Below are 20,961 nucleotides of genomic sequence, written 5' to 3'. Positions count from 1 at the left end.
TTTTCCAAAAAATTATTTATAAAAAATTAGTTTTTTAAAAAACAGCTCTAACGATTTTGAAAATTTTTATTCTTAAAATGCATGTTGCAATATATCAATCAAAACTGCATACTTGTTTTAGAGGGCAATTTAATTTCAGATTTTATTTAATTTTTTCTTAAAAACGAATTTTATTTTTTTTTAAATTTCTATATAAAAAGTCTTAAAAATTTAAGCAACTTTAACTCTAAGAGCAAGTTCGTGCGACACAGTCGTGCATTTTATTTATATAGTACCTCCTATAAGTTAAATAGTACAACCAAATCAATAAAAAAAATGTTACCGTCATGCAACTTGCTAAAAAGTTTTTTTTTTCGCGGAAAAGAAGTAAAAAACAGTGAAAAAGTTGTATTTGGACTGTTTTTAAAATATTTTTTTATCCTGAATCTAGTGACATCAACATCAGGTCAATACGATTACAATAACAAGTAAAATATAACCGAAAACTATCTGAAAAACGTGATACACTGCTGAAAATCGAAACGAGGATTTAAGAGCGTTTTTTGGGACTTTTTACAGAAATCCATTTCACCCAAAATAATTTTAAGAAGTTGTTGCATTCTATTCTTTATGTAACGTTATTACGCCCATCGGTTTTTTTTCAATAAAAACATTTTTTTATTTAGTTTTTGCAATGAACCAACATTTTCGCAATATATAAAGAAACACCCTTTTACATGGAAAAAAAAAACTGATAGACTGATTTTGTTCTTATTTATCCATGGCAAAGACAACATTTTTAATAAAGTTCGTAGTAGAAGGTAACGCGGATTTTATTTTTTTCCAAAAAAAAACACCCTTTCACTTTATAAATATTTTCATGGACAGCTTACATACATACTTAGCGTCTGTGGCAAATGAAACATTTTTACCAATATTCACTAGCCAACCATTTTTGTCATAATTTGTTTGGTACTTATTCTGAATTTATTCTTTTATTAAAAAAAAACACCCTTTCATCAACATAATTTTGTAAACTGTTTAAAATATTAATTCTTTTCACAGAGTTTAAAAAATGAACAAAATGTATGTCAGCTTGTAATAGTACCTTTCTAATACATAACTCAACCCCTTTATAAAAAAAAAACACCCTTTGAACAAAAATATTTTTAAGGACTTCGTCCGAAACCATCATATCGAATTTTATGTGTAGGTTTAATTCACTTCACCAACATAAATTTATTTAATGAATTCGAAAGGCAGTTGTTGTTTTTGCTGGTGAAATTCTCCTTGTTCTTCTTCCAATACGTCTTGAAAGGAAATCCATTAAGACAATTCAAACACAAAAAACAAGAAAAATCCTCTGCCATTCTACTACTCATTGATAGATATACCTACTCTTCATCCAGATAGAAGATACTTAGATACAGCTAAACTACCTTTCTTCTTTTCAAATTTTGTAATGTTTTTTTTTTTTTTTTTTTTTCTTGCGGCTTATCTTATTCTGCATGGGAAGCCAATACCCCCTCCTCATTTATTATTTTTTTTAAGTATATTTTTTTATGAATGGTTGGTTGATGGTTGAAGTTGGTTGTTGGTTAATGTGCTGTAAAAGGAAAATTTTTGCTGTAGAATAGATCCGCTCTTCATTTGTCTATCTTCACTCATCGACAAGAAGTCATCGCGCACGAGGTTTGCAGCTTGTCTTAACATTTTGTGCGCAACTTGTGCACGTTAGATGTTGATTTAGTTTTCATTTTTTTTTTTTGCTTAAAAATTCCCGGTTTAGATACATTTTAGTTTACTTTTACCAATGTAATAAAAACAAAGTTGTAATTTTTTTTCTAAATTGATGAAGTTAATTTAAAAGACTTTCCCTTCTTTAAACTAGAAAAAAAAAGAAATAGGTACAAATTGCGGTTTTTTTTTTTAAAGGAACAACTTGTTGAAACCGTTCGATTAATTTATTTTTTTTTAATTAGACAGGCTGTGATAAATATATTTTATTATTTTTTGAGAAATAAACAAATATGAAATTTTAGTGCTTTCGGAAAAATATTGAAAAAAAAAAATTTAGACAATAACAAAATTATTATTAAATTCCAATGAATTAAGAGACAACGTGAGTTATCTTTATAATCCAATACAAGAGTGATACAAGAAGTGCAACAGTTAAAAGGTTACAAGCAAGAAGATGCCGATTTTGGAAATATCACAAAAGGAATTGGTAAATAAAAGATAAATATTTTTGTTTTATGAGCGTTAACACTGCAAATAATTGAGTAACGAAGAATTCTATGTTAAGAGTACCCACATTATTGTTTACACATGTTGAAGATGCAATTTGTTGTGAAAACAGTTTTTTTTTTTTTTAATGGTAATATTGTTGGTTTGTTTTTTTTTTTATTTATTATTGGCGCAAATGTCTCTTACCAAACTAGTTCTTTTTTTGGTTTTGCGAAATGTTTTTAATCGTGGTTTGGTTGCAAAATAAAAAAATTAAATGTCAAGATTTCATTAAGATCGAAACTTTTCAATCTTAATTTACCCATGAAAAACTCATAAACTTTTACATTTTGACAATTTTTAAAATCGTCTGGTCTATTCCTTAAAAAAAATATATAATGAACATTTTGAAATTTTTAAGTCTGAAAATATGCACCTTACTTTTCTCATAAATCCTAAACAAAAGAGCTGATCTGCGAACTTAAAAATAAAAATCCAGAAAGGGGTGGGTAAAATTTTAATACACCGGTGGTGAGCAAAAATACGGAATCACCCCTTTTAAAAATAAGATTTACCATCTGTTTAGTTACAGAACTTCTGCTGAAATATTAAAATACATTTTTTTAAGAAAATATTGGTTTGAGTTTATTGGTATGCGGTTACGTAAAATAGATCGACAGTAAAATATAATCGATTGGATAAATGGACGATTCTTACCGATTTGTTAGATGGTTTAACTGTTGATATTTCTTTTTTTTTACTGTACGAAAAATTTGGATTTTAATGACACCGAAAATTTCAAAATAGTGATTTTTAAGATAATGAGTTTGAATTGAAATTTTTAATAATAATGTGGCTCTTTCAAATGTTATCATCTACAGGTGCTTGTGAAATTTCAAAAAAATCAAAGTGGATATTATTTGAAACGAATTATCGAAGAAAAAAAGTTAGGGTGGTTCAAATTTTGTTTTTAAATTCATTGAAAAAAAAAATTGATTTTCACTACAGAGAAAGTTTGTACAACATGGTTTAAGAATATGGTGGTAAAATTATGTATTTTCGCATTATTTCTTTCAGAAAAATACATTAATATTTACTCTTGGAGTTCATCAAAAATTTATTTATTTAATTTGATAAAAATTTAATACAACTATACAAAAAAACGCACTTAACAAACTTTCTGTACACTAAATCTCATTTTGTTTTTCAAAACGCAAATGAAAACTTTTTTGAACACCCTAATTATAATAATTTTTTTAATCGTTAATTTGTTTTAAATGTTTCCACTATTAAAAGTAGAAGAAAGTATATTTTTTTGCGCCACCCTAATGTAACACGGTTTACAAATTTTCTGTGTTATTAATAGTCTAAGAGCCGGGAGCAGATTTCTTGCGTGAGAGGTAACCGATTCATATGAATGTGATCAGAGGTAGTCTGTGTCATGGTGATGAAGATTACCTTAGACTGCCTGCATTTATTGGGGGCGTCGTTGTCGAGAAAAAATGCATCAAAAGTATCTACCATTTTTCTGAAAATCGATTTAGTGAGGGTAATCACTTAAAATTTATAGATAACCAACGCCACATACTCACTGATAACAAATATACCAATGCAGACATTTTAAGTGGGGCCAAACCCCCAGCAGACGGTCCCGAAAATGCGTTTTTTTTGGCGTTTTTAGACTTTTTAGGTAACCACCTAAAATTAGTCGCATTCTGTAGCGGTGGACTCCCTGATAGCAAAAATACCCATGGCAGATATTTTAAGTTAGGCAGGCTCGAAATTATTTTCAAGTTTGCTGTACATTTTTTACTTGCGATATAGGTACTATATATCAAGTTATGCATTCGTACAAAAAAAAAAGTTGAGATAGCATTTTTCCATGACATTACGATGGTAGAGAATGCCAAAAAAGTGGGTTCCGGAAGTCCGTCTGTCTGTCAGTCTGTAAACGAAGCTACACCCTAAACGGATGGACTGATTGATGTCCAACTTGGTATGTAGCATTATTTGGCGACTCTACAGAGGGGTTTCTGGAATTAATTTTTTTTTTTACCAAAAATAACGGTACTTATCATATACCGATTTAAGTAAAATTGAAATTGCTCAAAACGATTTTGTTTAAAAAATTCACATGTAAGTTTAAAGACAAGGTCTATCTTCTAATAAAATTTTTTTTTCGAAAATCATTATTAACGGTACCTGCCATAGAACCGTTTTTTTCAAATCCGATTATCTCCGAAACTGCTTATTCGATTTCAACGAAACTTTTTGTAAAGAAGCATTTATATGATTTTAGTATAAGCCAAAAATAAAATTTCGAAAAATTAGTTTTTGGATTTTTAAAAAAAATTTTGAAATTTTTTTTATTTTAAATCAAATTTTCGAAAACAGGACATTGAATTTTTTTGAAATTTAGTTTTTAGATGTTGATTAGTGATTTTTACAAAATGACATACCAATTTTATTTTAAAACTTTTTTTCCAAAAAATTATTTATAAAAAATTAGTTGTTTAAAAAACGGCTCTAACGATTTTGAAAATTTTTTTTTTTCTAAAAATGCATCTTAATATATCAATCAAAACTGCATACTTGTTTGAGAGGGCAGTTTGATTCCAGATTTTATTTTTTTTTTTTTTTTACTTTTTTTTGTATTTATATAGTAGGTACCTACATTTTCCAAACTCTATATAAAAAGTCTTTAAAATTTAAGCAACTTGAACTCTAATAGCAAGTTTGTGCGACCCAGTCGTGCATTTTATTTCTCCTAGGTCCAATAATACGCGAGTTATGTGAAAAAGTAAAATAAATCAATTTTCAGAAAAACTGCATTTTCGGGACCTTTGGCCTCACTTAAAATGTCTGCCATTAATTGGTGTGTTCATTAATCAGAAACTAAGAAGCACTAAATGAAATCAAAATATGTAAATAAAGTTTTTTAAGCCCATTTGTGGCTTAACTATATATAAGTATATATATTAGGGTGGGTCAAAAAAATCGAAATTCTTTTTTTTTGAATTGGTACTCCGAAAAATCGATTGCTAGACCCCTCTAGAATATACACACCAAATATGAGCTCTTTATATTAATGGGAAGGTCCTCCGCTTTGCAATTTTCCATTTTTACATAAAGCTTCTACTAAAAAAAAATAATTTTTTTATTAATTGACTTTTTAGCAAATTTCTTTTCATATTCTTGTAGGAAATTGAACGCTCTACAAAAAAGGCCTTATACACTTTTTTCGTTTATCTAACCGTTGAATAGATATTTGAGGTCCAAAAATCAAGAAAATCTTTAAAAATTCGTTTTTTGTTCTTAATTTTGTAACAAATTGAAAAATTATAATAATTAAACGCGCAAGACATATTCTTGTTGGAAATTGATTGCTCCACAAAAAAGGTTTTGTTAACTTTTTTCATTAATCTAACCATTCTAAAGATATTAGAGGTCAAAGTTAAAAAAAAAATATAAAAACATTTTATATTTTTAAAAAATTTCTAATTCACTGAAACTTCATTATTTTCAAATTAGCAAGATATATTCTTGTAGGAGCTTAAACGTTCTACAAAAAATTCCTTGGAATCAAATTGATTGCTTTAACCGTTTAGAAGATATTCGTATCCAAACCAATGCTCACTGATTTCAATAGTTTTCTTATGACCCGTATTCATTGCGATTTGGATACGAATATCTTCTAAACGGTTAAAGCAATCAATTTCATTCCAAGGAATTTTTTGTAGAACGTTTAAGCCCCTACAAGAATATATCTTGCTAATTTGAAAATAATGAAGTTTCAGTGAATTAGAAATTTTTTAAAAATATAAAATGTTTTTATATTTTTTTTTAACTTTGACCTCGAATATCTTTAGAATGGTTACATTATTGAAAAAAGTTAATAAGACCTTTTTTGTGGAGCTCAACAAGAATATGTCTTGCGCGTTTGATCATTATAATTTTTCAATTTGTTACAAAATTAAGAACAAAAAACGAATTTTTAAAGATTTTCTCGATTTTTGGACCTCAAATATCTATTCAACGGTTAGATAAACGAAAAAAGTGTATAAGGCCTTTTTTGTAGAGCGTTCAATTTCCTACAAGAATATGAAAAGAAATTTGCTAAAAAGTCAATTAATAAAAAAATTATTTTTTTTTTAGTAGAAGCTTTATGTAAAAATGGAAAATTGCAAAGCGGAGGACCTTCCCATTAATATAAAGAGCTCATATTTGGTGTGTATATTCTAGAGGGGTCTAGCAATCGATTTTTCGGAGTACCAAATCAAAAAAAAAATTTTCGATTTTTTTGACCCACCCTAATATATATATTTAATATTTCTGGCTTTTCTTTTGTATATGAAAGAAGGTGATGGAAAATGGCCTGAGAAAGGAAAATAAGGATGTAGTGCGCCTTGATGGTTCATGGTTAACATTTTTATGAGAGTATAAAATTAAAAATTAATAAAAATTCCAAATGATATCGGTTCACATTGCTACAACATTCGGCGTCAAACAACTTCTGTATTAATAGAGGACAGTAGGTTATTAAATGATTGAAAAGAAAACACTACTCTTCTTAGTGTGCAACTGACAAAACAACCTTTCAATGGTTCATAGCATTTTGAAAAGTTGATGATTGATGTTCATATTGTATATTGCACATTGTACCTGTTTCACCCGTAAAAGTTGGTGAATGATATTTTTTCTCTTCTACAGTTATTTCACAAAAGCGTACTTATATTTCTTTTTTTTTAATGAAAAGGATTTTATTTTTTGTTTTGTTGTTGTCTAATGATGCAGTATAGAATTCCTACACGACTCCTAGTAAAATAGATTGTTGCAACATAAGTATAATGTACATTCTACATTCATAGAGGCTTTGACAACACGTGCATGCAATTCATATAAACAAATAAATACAAGTATATAATATTTATCTTTTAAAAAAGGTCATGAGAAGGTAGAGAAACACAAAAACTATTGGCAGATGTTTGTTTGGCATTTACTTTTGAATAGAAAGATATAAAATGTTGCATCTGCATGCGATGCAATGGTTGCACATTGAACTTTCAATTGAATGTGATTTTTTTTTAACTATGTAGGTAAATTACTCCAGTCAAAGCGTCGGAAAAAAGGGCCTCACCTTGCGATGAGAGGCACTGTCAGTTTTTATTTCATGGATCGATAGGGGTATATTTAAAAGGCTTAAACCCAATTTCTCACCACCTGATCATTCTTTTTAGCGGAGTTATTCACAAAAATGCATTTTTTGGGATATTTTACTTCTAAACTAATATCTTTGCTCCAGATTATCGTAGACCAAAAAATAAACATACATTCTCTTCCTTATAATATTTTCTATCGTTGTATGTAATTTCATTGTATTTGAGTGAGTAACTATAAAATGGCAGCCATTTAAAGTCAAATTCCTGTTGTTAAAAAACACATTTTTGTCATTATTTCGAAAAAAGCTTATATCATGATTGACATTTTTCTAACCTATTTTGTAGCCCTGTTCATGTCCTGCATTTTACAGAAAAAATGAGCTCTTTATCACCAAAGATGGCCGAGCTATTGATAAATGAACGCATGCAAAACCGGTGCGAAAACACCCAAAAATATCGTTTTTTTGGGAATAACTCGACTTCAGAATGTCCTACGGCAAAAAATAAAGCAATGAATTGTTCGTTACAACATTTTCTATCAATTTAGTGCACAATCTTTTTGTTGAAACAAATAAAAAATAAGTAATATTAAGTCAAAGTCGTTTTTTTGTTTAGCAAACTCTTGCCTTATTATATTGCAAACGGTGCTAGTGTTGGCTAAGAAAATAAAATATTATTGTAGTCCTTTAAATTATCTACAATTTAAAAAAAAAATTAGTTCTCTACGACCCACGAGAGCCGAGTAATTAATTTTTTAAAAAAGGTCAAAATGACCAACGAAAAAACATAAGACAAATTCTCTTATAACAAGAAACAATGAAAACAACCCCTCTAACTGAGAACTAGTATTCGAATCATAAACAAGGGAAATTTTTTTGAATTTTCGTACGGATTAATGCTTTCTTAAAATTATAATAGCTCGGCTCCCGTGGGTCGTAGAAAGCTAAATTTTTTTTTGAATTGTAGATAATTTAAAGGACTACAATAATATTTTATTTTCTTAGCCAATACTCGCACCGTTTGCAAAATAATAAGGCAAGAGTTTGCTAAACAAAAAAACGACTTTGACTTAATATTACTTATTTTTTATTTGTTTCAACAAAAAGATTGTGCACTAAATTGATAGAAAATGTTGTAACGAACAATTCATTGCTTTATTTTTTGCCGTAGGACATTCTGAAGTCGAGTTATTCCCAAAAAACGATATTTTTGGGTGTTTTCGCACCGGTTTTGCATGCGTTCATTTATCAATAGCTCGGCCATCTTTGGTGATAAAGAGCTCATTTTTTCTGTAAAATGCAGGACATGAACAGGGCTACAAAATAGGTTAGAAAAATGTCAATCATGATATAAGCTTTTTTCGAAATAATGACAAAAATGTGTTTTTTAACAACAGGAATTTGACTTTAAATGGCTGCCATTTTATAGTTACTCACTCAAATACAATGAAATTACATACAACGATAGAAAATATTATAAGGAAGAGAATGTATGTTTATTTTTTGGTCTACGATAATCTGGAGCAAAGATATTAGCTTAGAAGTAAAATATCCCAAAAAATGCATTTTTGTGAATAACTCCGCTAAAAAGAATGATCAGGTGGTGAGAAATTGGGTTTAAGCCTTTTAAATATACCCCCATCGATCCATGAAATAAAAACAGACAGTGCCTCTCATCGCAAGGTCAAATGACGCTTTGACTGGAGTAAATATACCTTTTACCTGGGTATCGATTTGAAAGTTTTGTTTGGAAAAGCCCTTTTAACCTTTAAAAATAGACATCGAAGCATAAAATGTCAGGTCGGTACGGTTAAAATAAAATCAAAAAGAAATTATTTTTTGGTTGAATTTATTTAGGCAAAGGAAAAAGTAGTCAAGCTTTAATATGGCTTTTAAAAGAAAGAAATTAAGTGGAACTGTGTGAAACAAAGCCTAATTTGCAAAAAAATATGCCATTTTTCTATGTTCATGTTCATTTTATGTTCAACAAACAAAGTTGGTTGTTGTCACTCATAAAACCGCTTTCTTACACTTTTTTCTCGTAAATGACTTCACCAATTTTTGTAAACGTTTGAATATTAAATTTTCGAATAACCCATTTTTTATTTTTGTGAAAAATTTCAATTTTTGGATTTTGAAATTTTGTTTATGATATTGAATAAAAGCTTACCAAAACAGTTTAATTGTTTATCCACATTTGTTCTTTGCAGAAGAATGTAAAGTTCGATTTTGTTATTTAAATTTAATTTCCGAGCAATAGTACATGATTTATGCATGTATCATGAAAATAAAAAGATTTGTTTTACACGGTTAAAAATTCAAGCTTTGGAATTAGGCCTTTTTCAATACAAAAATAATTAGTTTTTAATTTGCGATTTTGTCACACAGTTTTTTAATAAATTTTTATGAATTTCATATACAATAATTTATAACTTTATCTGTATAAGAAATTAAATATTCGTCTTCTTTTTTTTGTAATTCAAGAAAATTAAATTTAAACAAACTGTTTTAAAAACGTAAACGAAAGTGGAAGCCATTTTAAAAAAGAAAAAAAATTTTTTGTGTCTGGATTTAGGGTTATCGCTACCTGAAAAAGTAGATACCTACATATGTATATAAAACTGTTTTGGTCCAGAAAAATGCATTTGGTAACCTTTTTTCTGATAAAAAAATCTGAATTTGCACTACTTTGAAGGCGTTTATGTTTTTTCGAAATAAAATGTATGAATTACTGACAAAATTTGATCGGCAACAAGATTTCACTTCACATAGTTTGTAAACAAAAATAAAAGAGAGAATAATATCAACATTATTTATCTATGATAAGTAATCACTTTCAAAAATGTTTTGTTTCATTTTAAAGAAGTAAAAACACTTAAAATAATAAAAAAGGAAAAAAAAAATCATTATGATAAACTGAAACTTTAAATATACAAAAACGTCCTTGATTTTTAATAAAAAAAAATATTTTAAAAATTTTTTATTAGACTTAAAAATGTAATACAATTATTAAAGTATTAAATTCTAATAAAATTTTGGTGTTGCCTCATAACATGTAGAATCTACACCAAAATGTTTTTGTTGCAAAATTTTCCGAAATAAAATTCAATTGTTTTTGTTTCGATCAATATATTTTGGCAACAAGTGCCATCTTTAGGATCTATTAAAACAATAAAGTTATAGATAATAATTACAATAAATATTAAAAATATAAAATTAAAAAGAATATCACAAATTTACTTTTTTACAATTTATTTTGATTTGATCTGTCAATGAATACTTCAAATTTAAAAACAAAAACAAATATCGCTGTCAGCCCCCATCACGGATTTGACAGATCAAATCAAAATGAATTGTAAAAAAGTAAATCTGTGATATTCTTTTAAAGGTATACTATTTATAATTTTATATTTTTAATATTTATTGTAATTATTATCTATAACTTTATTGTTTTAATAGATCCTGAAGATGGCACTTGTTGCAGAAATATATTGATCGAAACAAAAAACAATTGAGTTTTATTTCGGAAATTTTTGGAGGCAATATAAAATTGCAACAATAACATTAACTTATTTACCGGCAAAACAAAATCCCAAACTACACCAAAATGTTTAACAGTGTATGTATTTCTGCATAAACAAGTGCCCATAATCCAAGGACAGCTATTAAGCCCTTGATTTTGCAATCGTCAGTTAGACTATCAGAATAATAAATGTCAATATAAAAAAAATTTTATTCCTGGGGATAAGCCTTTAACTGCGGTTTATCTGGGTATTGAAAAATTGGCTCTTAATCTAACTTTTTGTCCAAAAAGCACTCTTACATCTTGGTTCCTCATCTTTGATTCCTGGTTATCATATCAACTCTAAGGCTACGGCCACGTCCTGAGCTGCTGAGCGTCTGAGCGGCTAAGCGTCTGAGCGGCTGAGCGTCAATCCTGAGCGATGAGGTGGCCACGCCCTGAGCGGCGATCCTGAGCGGCAATTTCAAAACCCTACAAGTGCAAAATTATCGATGAGTACTCGGCTCGCACGCTGGAGTCCCAGGTTCGATTCCCAGAAGTGCCTATTTTTTTTTTTTTTTTATTTTATAGTTAATATAGATCAACACCTAAAACCAAAATTTCAAAAGAATCCAATGACCAGTTTTGGAAAATTTGATTAAAAAAAAAAAAAAATTCAACATTTTTTCAAAAATCCAAAAATGCATTTCTTCAAAATTTTATTTTTGGTTTATACTAAGATTATAGAACTGCATTTGTATAAAAAATTTTGATAAAAATTAATAATTCGTTTGAGAGAAATTCAGAGTTTTAAAAAACGGTTCTATGACAGGTACCGTTAATAATGACTTTCGAAAAAATCTTTTTTTGTTAAAAGATGAGCCTTGTCCAAAAACCCACACTTAATTTTTTTTATTTAATCGTTCAAAGAGTTTTTGAGAAAATTATACTTTTCTAGGATTGGTGCACCACAGGTACCTTTAGATGAGGTTAAAAAAATTAATTCCATAGAATCATCTGCACAATCTGCAGAAACTGCTACATACCAAGTTTGAATACAATTGGTCCATTCATTTAGGCTGTAGCTTCTAAAATAGTCAGAAATTCGAGTCCTAGGTTCGATTCCTGTCGGGGCCTATTTGTTTTTTTTTTTTTATTTTTATGAAACAAAATTAATATTTTTTAATATTTTTGTTCAAAAGAAACCTTAATTTTCAGCATTTACTAAAATGTTCGTGGTAATTAAGAATATCATGTAGTTCGCCGCTCAGGATTTCAAAAAAAAAATAGAACAGAGCTGAGCGACGTCGGTCGCTCAGACGCTTAGGATTGACGCTCAGCCGCTCAGGATTGCCGCTCAGCCGCTCAGGGTGTATGTGGCCACCCCCATACATTTTCATACGTTCTAATTTAGTTTTGACGCTCAGGATTGACGCTCAGCCGCTCAGACGCTCAGCCGCTCAGGACGTGGCCGTACCCTAAAACTTTCACTAAATTTCACGAGTGTTGCATGTTATTTACAGTGATTTTCGGTACAAGTTGCAAATCCTCTCATTTCCCTCAAAAAAGTTCTCAAGTGGAAAATTGAAATAGACTTTATTGATTCTTTAGCTTGTTTAACCTTTATTTCTTCCCCCACTATCGTATTTGCAATTAGAAAAAAAATCTAATAAATAATAACAAAATAGAGTACGTATACGCCACAGTGCATGGACAAAATGCAAAGAATGTGCACTTAATAAATGAACAAAATTTTCCTATCCTTTGGTCCTTTGTTAATAAATAAACAAAATCTTTTCATATCAGAATTCCGTTAATTTTTAATATATTACAAAAACAAAAAAGAAACAACTACAAATCTAACACAAAAAAAAAAAAACAAATACAGACAAAGAAAATATAAATAGAACACATATGTATATTATAACTTATAAGCCGTGTTTTGGTGGTACTCAGATTAAACATTTTCTGCTGTTAACAACAAAAAACGATTATTTTCTATTATTATTAACAATCGTTTTACTGTTTACAGGGTCACAAATGTATAAGTTTAGACAAAAAATTTCTCTGCAAACCAACAAATGTGTTCTTTCTCGTGCAAAATTTTACTGAGCTAAGTACTGAGTTACCAATAAAACACGGAAGTCCTTTTCAGGGATTTTTTAGCTATTGAATTGGCGACTGAGGCGTCAATTCTCATTCTTAGTGTATTTATTTATGGCGTAACTTTTATACAATGCTTGTATAAATTCCAAAATAATAGAAAACTGCACCTAATCTTTGTAAACTCATACTCGAGAGTTAAGTTAGACCCGTTTGCTGAATCGAAACTTAAGCATTTAAGTTCTACATAAATCCTTATGTGACAGTTTACGCAGAGGAAAAAGTGAGGAATAAGAGTTTATGTTCAACATAAATTTCGATTCAGCAAATGGTCCTTAAATAAGAGTTCTGTTATTTGCGTAACATATGTAATTGCAAATATTTCCATTTTTAATTCCTCCTATTTAATAAATATAAAATTTTTTTTTTAATAAAATATATTTTTTTTTTAACTTGCAGGAAATTTTTCCTGATACCATCTCCGAAGTTCGTGTTGATGCATCATTTCGAAAACTCCCCAGAAAAGCTATATGTTTTCACATATGGAAAATAGAAGAAGACCGCTTAGAAGTTGTGCCAAGAGAAAATTTTGGCAGTTTCTACGATGATTGTTGTTACATTATTTATGCAGCATGTCCAGTTGGAACTTATGTCAATCAAGATACAATTGTTAGTTAAACAAAATCTATTTCACTCGAATAATTTTAACATTTTTTTTTTTCAAACTTAAAGTCAAGAGAAGCCAAAAACAATAATACACCTCTGGAAAGATTCATTCACTTTTGGCTTGGTGAAAAGGTCACTCAACAGAAAAAAGCAAATGTTGCACATAAGGTCATGGAATTGGATACATATTTTGGTAATGTTGCAACTGAATATCGAGAATCTCAGGATAATGAGAGTGTACGATTTATGTCGTATTTTAAACGAGGAATTACGTAAGATAAGACTTTTTCAGTTGAAGATTGAAATATATGAATTTTCTTAATTTTTGTAGAATTTATTCCGGAGCCCTTGCATCATCAACCGATACCTGCCGCATCTTTCAAATTCGAGGCCGTCAATGGCTAAGTTGTGTCGAAATGGAAACCATAAGTTGGCATCACTTTAGCAGTGAATACATCATGATTTTGAATACTGGCAAACAGACATTCATATGGATTGGTCGGTCAAGTAATGTCGGCGATCGACGAGAAGCTTTAGAAATTGCCAAACGATTTAGAAATACAACTTCTTCCAGTGAAATAATCATTGTTGACGATGGTTATGAGCAGGCAATGAAAGAAGAAGACAAACAAACCTGGAATACACTCTTGCCACGCAATAATCGGGTTGTTAATCAGGGTATTCAAATTGACAAGCCATATAGCAGTTCGTTTAAATTGTATAAATGCGGTTACAAGGGTACAAAGTATTGGATTGATCAGGTTACATCAACGCTGCCAAGTCAAAATGATCTCAATGATTCGAAAGCTGTTTATATTTTAAATGGATTCTCGTTGGGTGTTTGGATGTGGATTGGAAAGAATGTGCCGAATGTTGAGAATATTGAAGCCATTCGAAATGGTAGGGGATTTATTAAAAAGGTAAGTTCAAATTGTTTTAAAACTAAAGGTGTATACAACATATCGGAGCTATCACAAACTATCGCAAACTTATTCCTTTTCGAAATGATAGATTGCATTTATGCACATTGCAATCAGCTGTCAAACTCAAAGTGGTGAATATTCATAATAAATACAATAGGGGGCATTCATTCAAAGATGTAAACTGTGGGTAAACCTGGTGAATTGGTAAATGTGGTAAACGAACTGTCAAATTCATACAAAATGTTGACACATTTACCTCTTTAGTTTCATAGTGAAGGGGCAAGGCCTAGTCACTTACAACTCTCAACAATTTTGTAATTGGGCAGACTTGCACTTTTTAATTACAACTATATTCTAGGAGGCTTTATAAATTGTGATAGACTCTGGATTTGAGTACAGAGGTTCTGCCGTGGGAGTACTATCCCACAAGGGTTACATCTAATACAAGCTGGTGAATTTAAACTTAACGAATAGTTTTGTATATGCTTCGTTTTACATTATGCATGTGCCGTGCTGACCTTAAGTTATCAACGGCGTATTTGACATTCGAAATTAAAACTGAAGGAAAACTAGAACACACAAATGAGTCACTTTTTTATTAGACCACAGTGGCCGAAACTCTATCGTTCATGTTACATAGGCTGCATTCGATTGGTAGGTCTGGGCGATGGGGAATGTAGTTTATTTGTAGTAGCTCTCCACGTGTTTGGAAAAGTGTAGATATTTTTTCAACTGCCACATTTTCATCCAAGTAACTATTTGCACAAAGATTGTATTCTAGCTGGGAGTAATACTCGTGGGATCTATACACAGAGGCCCGCGCTTCTTCAATAAATGATTCACGCAAATTTTCATCGAGAACTTGGACTATATTGTATAACTCGGCTTTCAGCTCTTCAATGCATGGAGGTCCTAGATGTAGTGGACATTTTGTTCTGCTCGCTAGCTCGATCCACTTTTCAAAAAAGGAAGTTTTCTTATCCATGGCCAGATTCGCTACTATTTTGGGAAGACGGGTATCCTTCATTTTGAGCTAGTATGTGTTCTTCTGTGAGTTTCTTATCCTGTTTCGGTTTTGAACGGCAGCTTGAGGACATCTATGAGTAATACAGATCTGTTGTGCTGTCGAGGATTATTGTCTATCTAAATAAAAAGTATGCAAAACTGGACGAAAAGTAGAAATACGGGTTTCGCAGTTGATTTATGTTAATTCTTTGTATTAACTCGATTTATATCATGCTTCTCCGATGGATATATGTAGGTCTATACATATATTAGTGAAAGTTACCTAAGTAGGTACTTGAGTCGCGAAAGATTTGTTTCCCATGGAAATAAAAGTGAACGAAAAAGAAACAAAAATAGCGTTCCGCCATTTTGGCTGTTTATTAACATAATCCTTCGATCATGAAGTAACTTCATTACCTCTCCAAATGGCCAGGAGCACTGTTGTACTTCCAAAAGAAAAAGTGGACGAAAATTCGGAAGTCTCAATTATGATTACTTTTATTTTATTTGTTTTCTATGACCACTTAAAACCTCCTCAAATTATAATTTGTAGATCTACCTATAAATCGAAAACGCTAAGACATTGTAAGGGAAAAATTTGACGTAACTGAACGTAGACTATAAATACTCTAATTACAACACCGGCACATACAAAATAAACAGTCTCGTGTTGTGCAACGAACAATCCCCACCTATTTTCATGCGCTGAAATCGAATTCGAGGTCCTTAGATCCTGGTTTAGAGTAAAATGCAGAATATCACAAAAAGGGTAAATTGTTGATGGTAAATTTTACTTCTCTAAAAACCAGGACCTGGATGGAGCAAAATGGACTTCGCTTTCGGATTCAGTGGATCAAAATAAATAGGTAATCCTCGATGGTACTAATTCGTTTTAAACGCCACTGTTTATTGTTTGGAGAATTTAACTTTTCGTTCACTTTCGTAAACTGTTTTCCTTTGAAAGAAACGGAACTTAACTACATATAACAAGAATTTCATATGAACAAGACTATATTATTAATTTATAAGTTTCGTTCAGTTTCCGATCTTTTTCTTTCCTTGCTAAAGAATATAATTTTAATAAAAGATCTGAAACTGAACGAAGGATAGAACTTATTGAAAATATGTTCTAAATATAAATTTCTTGCTATGGTTTAGTTCCGTTTATAGATCTACCTCAAAGTCGAGGAGTATGTTGCTATGGTACGGAAAAAACATGATAAACTGAACGAAAAGTATATATACGCCTTATAGATGGAGGAGTAATTGAACACCTTGTAGTAACTTTTGCGCACACTTAATCACCTTAGAAGATTTTGGTTTCCAATCATGAATAGAGCCCAAAGACCCCTTTCTTTCTTTCTTTCTTTCTTTCTTTCTTTCTTTCTTTCTTTCTTTCTTTCTTTCTTTCTTTCTTTCTTTCTTTCTTTCTTTCTTTCTTTTTGATGTCTCATTTGATGGATTTGGACGAAATTTTTGAAAACCCCTGTTTTTTTAGACAATGGGTACCCCACGGATTTTTTTTCGAAAATCTTAAAAAAATAAATTTGTAATTTTTTTACCGACTACTTCCAAAAGGAGGAGGTATTTAATTCGTCTATACATATTTTTTTTTTTATGGTTGTTACCTCATAACTTTGACCGGAGTGAACCAATTTTGATAACTCTTTTTGTATTGGAAAGCTGGTGCCTGCCTGTGTGGTCCCATTTCAATTTCGTTCATTTGGAACCATAGGAACTATGAGAAAAACCATACCTAGTTTTGGTCCATGGAAGTCGGTTTTGTTTTTTTGATAAAAATGATTATTAACTGGATGCATAGGCATTCAGAGTTCATTTGAACTCATATCTTTAAACCAAAACATTTTTCGAGACTTTGATCCGAAAATATTTGCCCCCGATTGTACCACAAAAAAAAATATTTCGATTACAAATAATTCAGTAACTCGAACACCTACAAAGTTTTGGTTTTCAGTTATGAATAGAGCCTAAAGAGATCTTACTTTTGATGTCTCACTTGATGGATTTGAAGGAAATTTTTGAAAATACCCTTTTTGTACACAAGAGGTACCCCTAGGATTTTTTTTCGAAAATCTTAAAAGAATATTTTTTTTAGCTGACTACATAGGCCTATCCACTCTGATCTCATATCGGTAGACCAAAATTTGTTTAGAGACTTTGATCCGAAAAATAAAATTTTGTTGCAAATAATTCAGCAACGTAAACTTCTGGAAACTTTTGGTTTTCAGTTATGAATAGAGCCTAAAGAGATCTTTCTTTTGATGTCTCACTCGATGGATTTGGAGGAAATTTTTGAAAACCCCCAAGGCAATTTTTTTCGAAAATCTTAAAAATTTAAATTTATAATTTTTTTAGCTTTTGCATAGGTCTGTTCATTTTAAAATCATATCTGAAAACCAAAACTTGTTTCGAGACTTTGATCCGAAAAAAATTGCCTCCGAATGTGTGACAAAAAAAATTTGCCTTACCCCGTCAGCTTAAGGCTCTGTGTAGGCTACTTCCATGCACCTGTCCCCGCGGGATTAACCACATTCCTCTTTGACTACAATACTCATACCTTTATTATATCAGATATACTTTTCTGACGTTTAAACGATTTTTGTTTGCAGAAAAAGTATCCATCATCAACTCTTCTCATTCGTGTTATCGAAGGACACGAACCCATCGAATTTACACATCTTTTCCCCAGCTGGGAAGATAGAGAAGCTAAAACAACACAAATTCTAGGCAAATTCGATACCCTCAGTCTATCCCAACGACCTAAGATGGCAGCTGAAAATCAACTCATCGACGATGGTACTGGGGAAAAACATGTCTATCAATCATCTGAGGATTGTCTAAGTGAAATTGCTCTAAGAAAATCAGCAGCGATTTTTCGATCAAATTGTTGTTATATTGTTCAATATACAGTTGCAGTAAGTTTCAATACCTCCACCATTTTGAAAACTCTTCAATATTTCATTTTTTTCTGTTTTTTAGTTTTGTGGAACACAAGATGTGGGAATCAATAATATCATTTACATGTGGATTGGTAAATCATCTACACCAGAAACTGCATCGAAATGTACAAAATTCGGCAAAGAACGATTTCATAAATTAGGAGACAAAACTATGGTAGTGAAGATGAACGAAGGCGATGAAACTCCACATTTTTTACAAATATTTTCCGGAAAGTTTGTTATTCTTAAAGCTGAAATTGGAGAAAACTTAACCAATGGCAATAGCAATAACAACAACAGTCCCAAGAAACTATCAAATTTAGAAATTTTCAAAATTCAAGGCGATTCATCGTTCACTTCGAAAGCCTTACAAATTCATCCATTGAATTCACTAACCCCAAAAGATTGCTATGTGATAAGATGCAGTGTAGGCGTTTGGGTATGGTGTGGACAAAGTTCGACTGGTGATGCCCGAGAAGTGGCTAAAAATATTGGATCAATATTTGCTGATGAATGTACTCTGGTTATGGAGGGTAAGGAGCCTAAAGAATTCTGGGATTCCGTATCGAAACAAATAAGCCAAACAGTTCTTGCAACAAGTTCCTCTTTATTAAATGAATTGCCTCAGGCATCGATAGGTATTCCAATTGACAAAGCAAAAGTTCATTTGCATTTGGTTTACAATTGTCGAGGGAAATTGATCACACAAGAAATTTTGGGATTTGGCCAATCGGATTTGTTGCCAGAGAATACGTACATCTTAGATGCAGGTGCAATAGCTTTTGTTTGGTGTGGAAAACTATCATTCCAAGTGGATGAAGAAGCTTTCGGATCGATAGCACAAGAGTTTCTAGAAACTTCGACAACTCCACGTAGAACAACAACAGCGATAGCATTGGTAAGACAGCACAGTGAGCCGAATATATTTACTGGATTTTTTGATATGTGGGATCGAAAGTTTTGGGATGTAAGACTTTAATTTGCAATTAATGTTTCAAAGTTCAAATTTTAATTTTATTTTATTTATTAGAATTTTGTTCCTTATGAAAAACTACGTCATGAAATCACTCGCAATGGATTTAGTAATGGTTTAAAGAATGTTGAACATTCACCGAAAAGTGATAGCGATTTCGATCAACACCACAAGTATCCTCTTGGAGTTTTACAACAAGAAACTCTTTCGTTGCCAAGTGAAGTTAATCCCCTTAAACGAGAAGTAAGACGAAAAATATAAATTGTTTTCTTTCAGTTTTGTCAATTATTAAAAAAAAATCTTTTATAGGTTCATTTAACACATGATGATTTTGTTGCCTTATTTGGAATGCCATTTATGGAATTTGATATTCTACCCGGATGGAGAAAACAAGAACTTAAAAAGAAATTTAAATTATTTTGATTTGTTTAGAAAACAAAATTAAAATCATGAAGAGTTAAATTATGAAAAAAATATATGAAATATATTTTGTTAAGAGATTTGTTGATTATTTTTGCATTACTAATGAAACAGATTAATCTTTAAGGCAATTTTAATTTTTTCTCCTGATTTTGGAACATAAAAGGAATGATTCAAGTTGAACAATTTAAAGTTTGGTATGAGAGCTCTTACCTCAGCTCTTTTGTTTTGTATCAGATATTAGTGGGGATATTCAGTAGCCTTCTGCTTCATGGTATTTTTTTTAATAAAAAAAAAAATAATGGACCGACAGCAGAGAAGAGAGACCTCCACGAGAGGTAATCGACTTGTTTTAATATAACAAGAAGGAACATTTACATATAGCGCTTATAAATTTGATTCCAAAAACACTTCTGTTTTGGACGTGCAAGAACAAAAAACTTTTACAAACGCTTCCTTAACCCTCATTCACAACACGGAAAAATTTAAATAATGGCCGATTAGGAGCCCAATGTTTTCTATAATTTTTTTTGTTAATTTATGAATGATTTGCAAGACTTCAAATTTCAAAAAAAAAACAGTGCAATCGAAATTTATCTGCATTTTCACAAAACAAATAAGTGCACGACTGGCTTGAAAATCCTTGGTCTTACAGTTTAAAATTGTTGGTTGGGTTAAAAAAATTTAAAAATCAAGGCTAACAGAAATTTTAATTTTGTTTTAAAGCTTTTTTTGAAAATTTTACATTTTGTCCTCAAAAACGATAAGAAATATTTGCCTGTAGATTTTGAAAAAATAGTTGAGCTTTTGACGCAAAAATAATCTGTGCCAAGTTCGGGCAAATCAATCTATCTTTTTAGCCCCTAACTCAATGTACAGATGGATTTTTTTTTAAAACCTCGACACTGTGCTGCTAGAATATTTTAGAGACAAGGAGCCGATTTTGGAAAATCTTGGAGTCAAAATAGCCGTTCTCAAAAATGGTCCAAGAACACGCAAACACTTTTTTGTGGTATGAGATTTTTGATTTTATTTTTAATTTTCAG

General features: G+C 30.7%; 1 protein-coding gene across 1 annotated transcript in view; it reads left to right on the top strand.

Moving 5' to 3' along the window:
• LOC129905691 (villin-like protein quail) overlaps positions 1-19,969 on the top strand; it is a 28,974-nt gene extending 9,005 nt beyond the window's left edge. Inside the window, exons 2-8 of the mRNA XM_055981230.1 lie at positions 13,428-13,637; positions 13,701-13,906; positions 13,966-14,554; positions 18,193-18,498; positions 18,563-19,489; positions 19,553-19,738; positions 19,805-19,969. Of these exons, the coding sequence (XP_055837205.1) occupies positions 13,428-13,637; positions 13,701-13,906; positions 13,966-14,554; positions 18,193-18,498; positions 18,563-19,489; positions 19,553-19,738; positions 19,805-19,918 (2,538 nt within the window). The 3' untranslated portion in view covers positions 19,919-19,969. The remainder of the gene's footprint in view (positions 1-13,427; positions 13,638-13,700; positions 13,907-13,965; positions 14,555-18,192; positions 18,499-18,562; positions 19,490-19,552; positions 19,739-19,804) is intronic.
• The last annotated feature ends 992 nt before the right edge of the window (positions 19,970-20,961 follow it).

The sequence above is a fragment of the Episyrphus balteatus genome, chromosome 1 (genome assembly GCF_945859705.1).
Source record: "Episyrphus balteatus chromosome 1, idEpiBalt1.1, whole genome shotgun sequence".
NCBI lineage: Eukaryota > Metazoa > Arthropoda > Insecta > Diptera > Syrphidae > Episyrphus > Episyrphus balteatus.
Note: the sequence above shows the minus strand (reverse complement) of the source record. Positions and strands in the feature narration are given on the sequence as shown.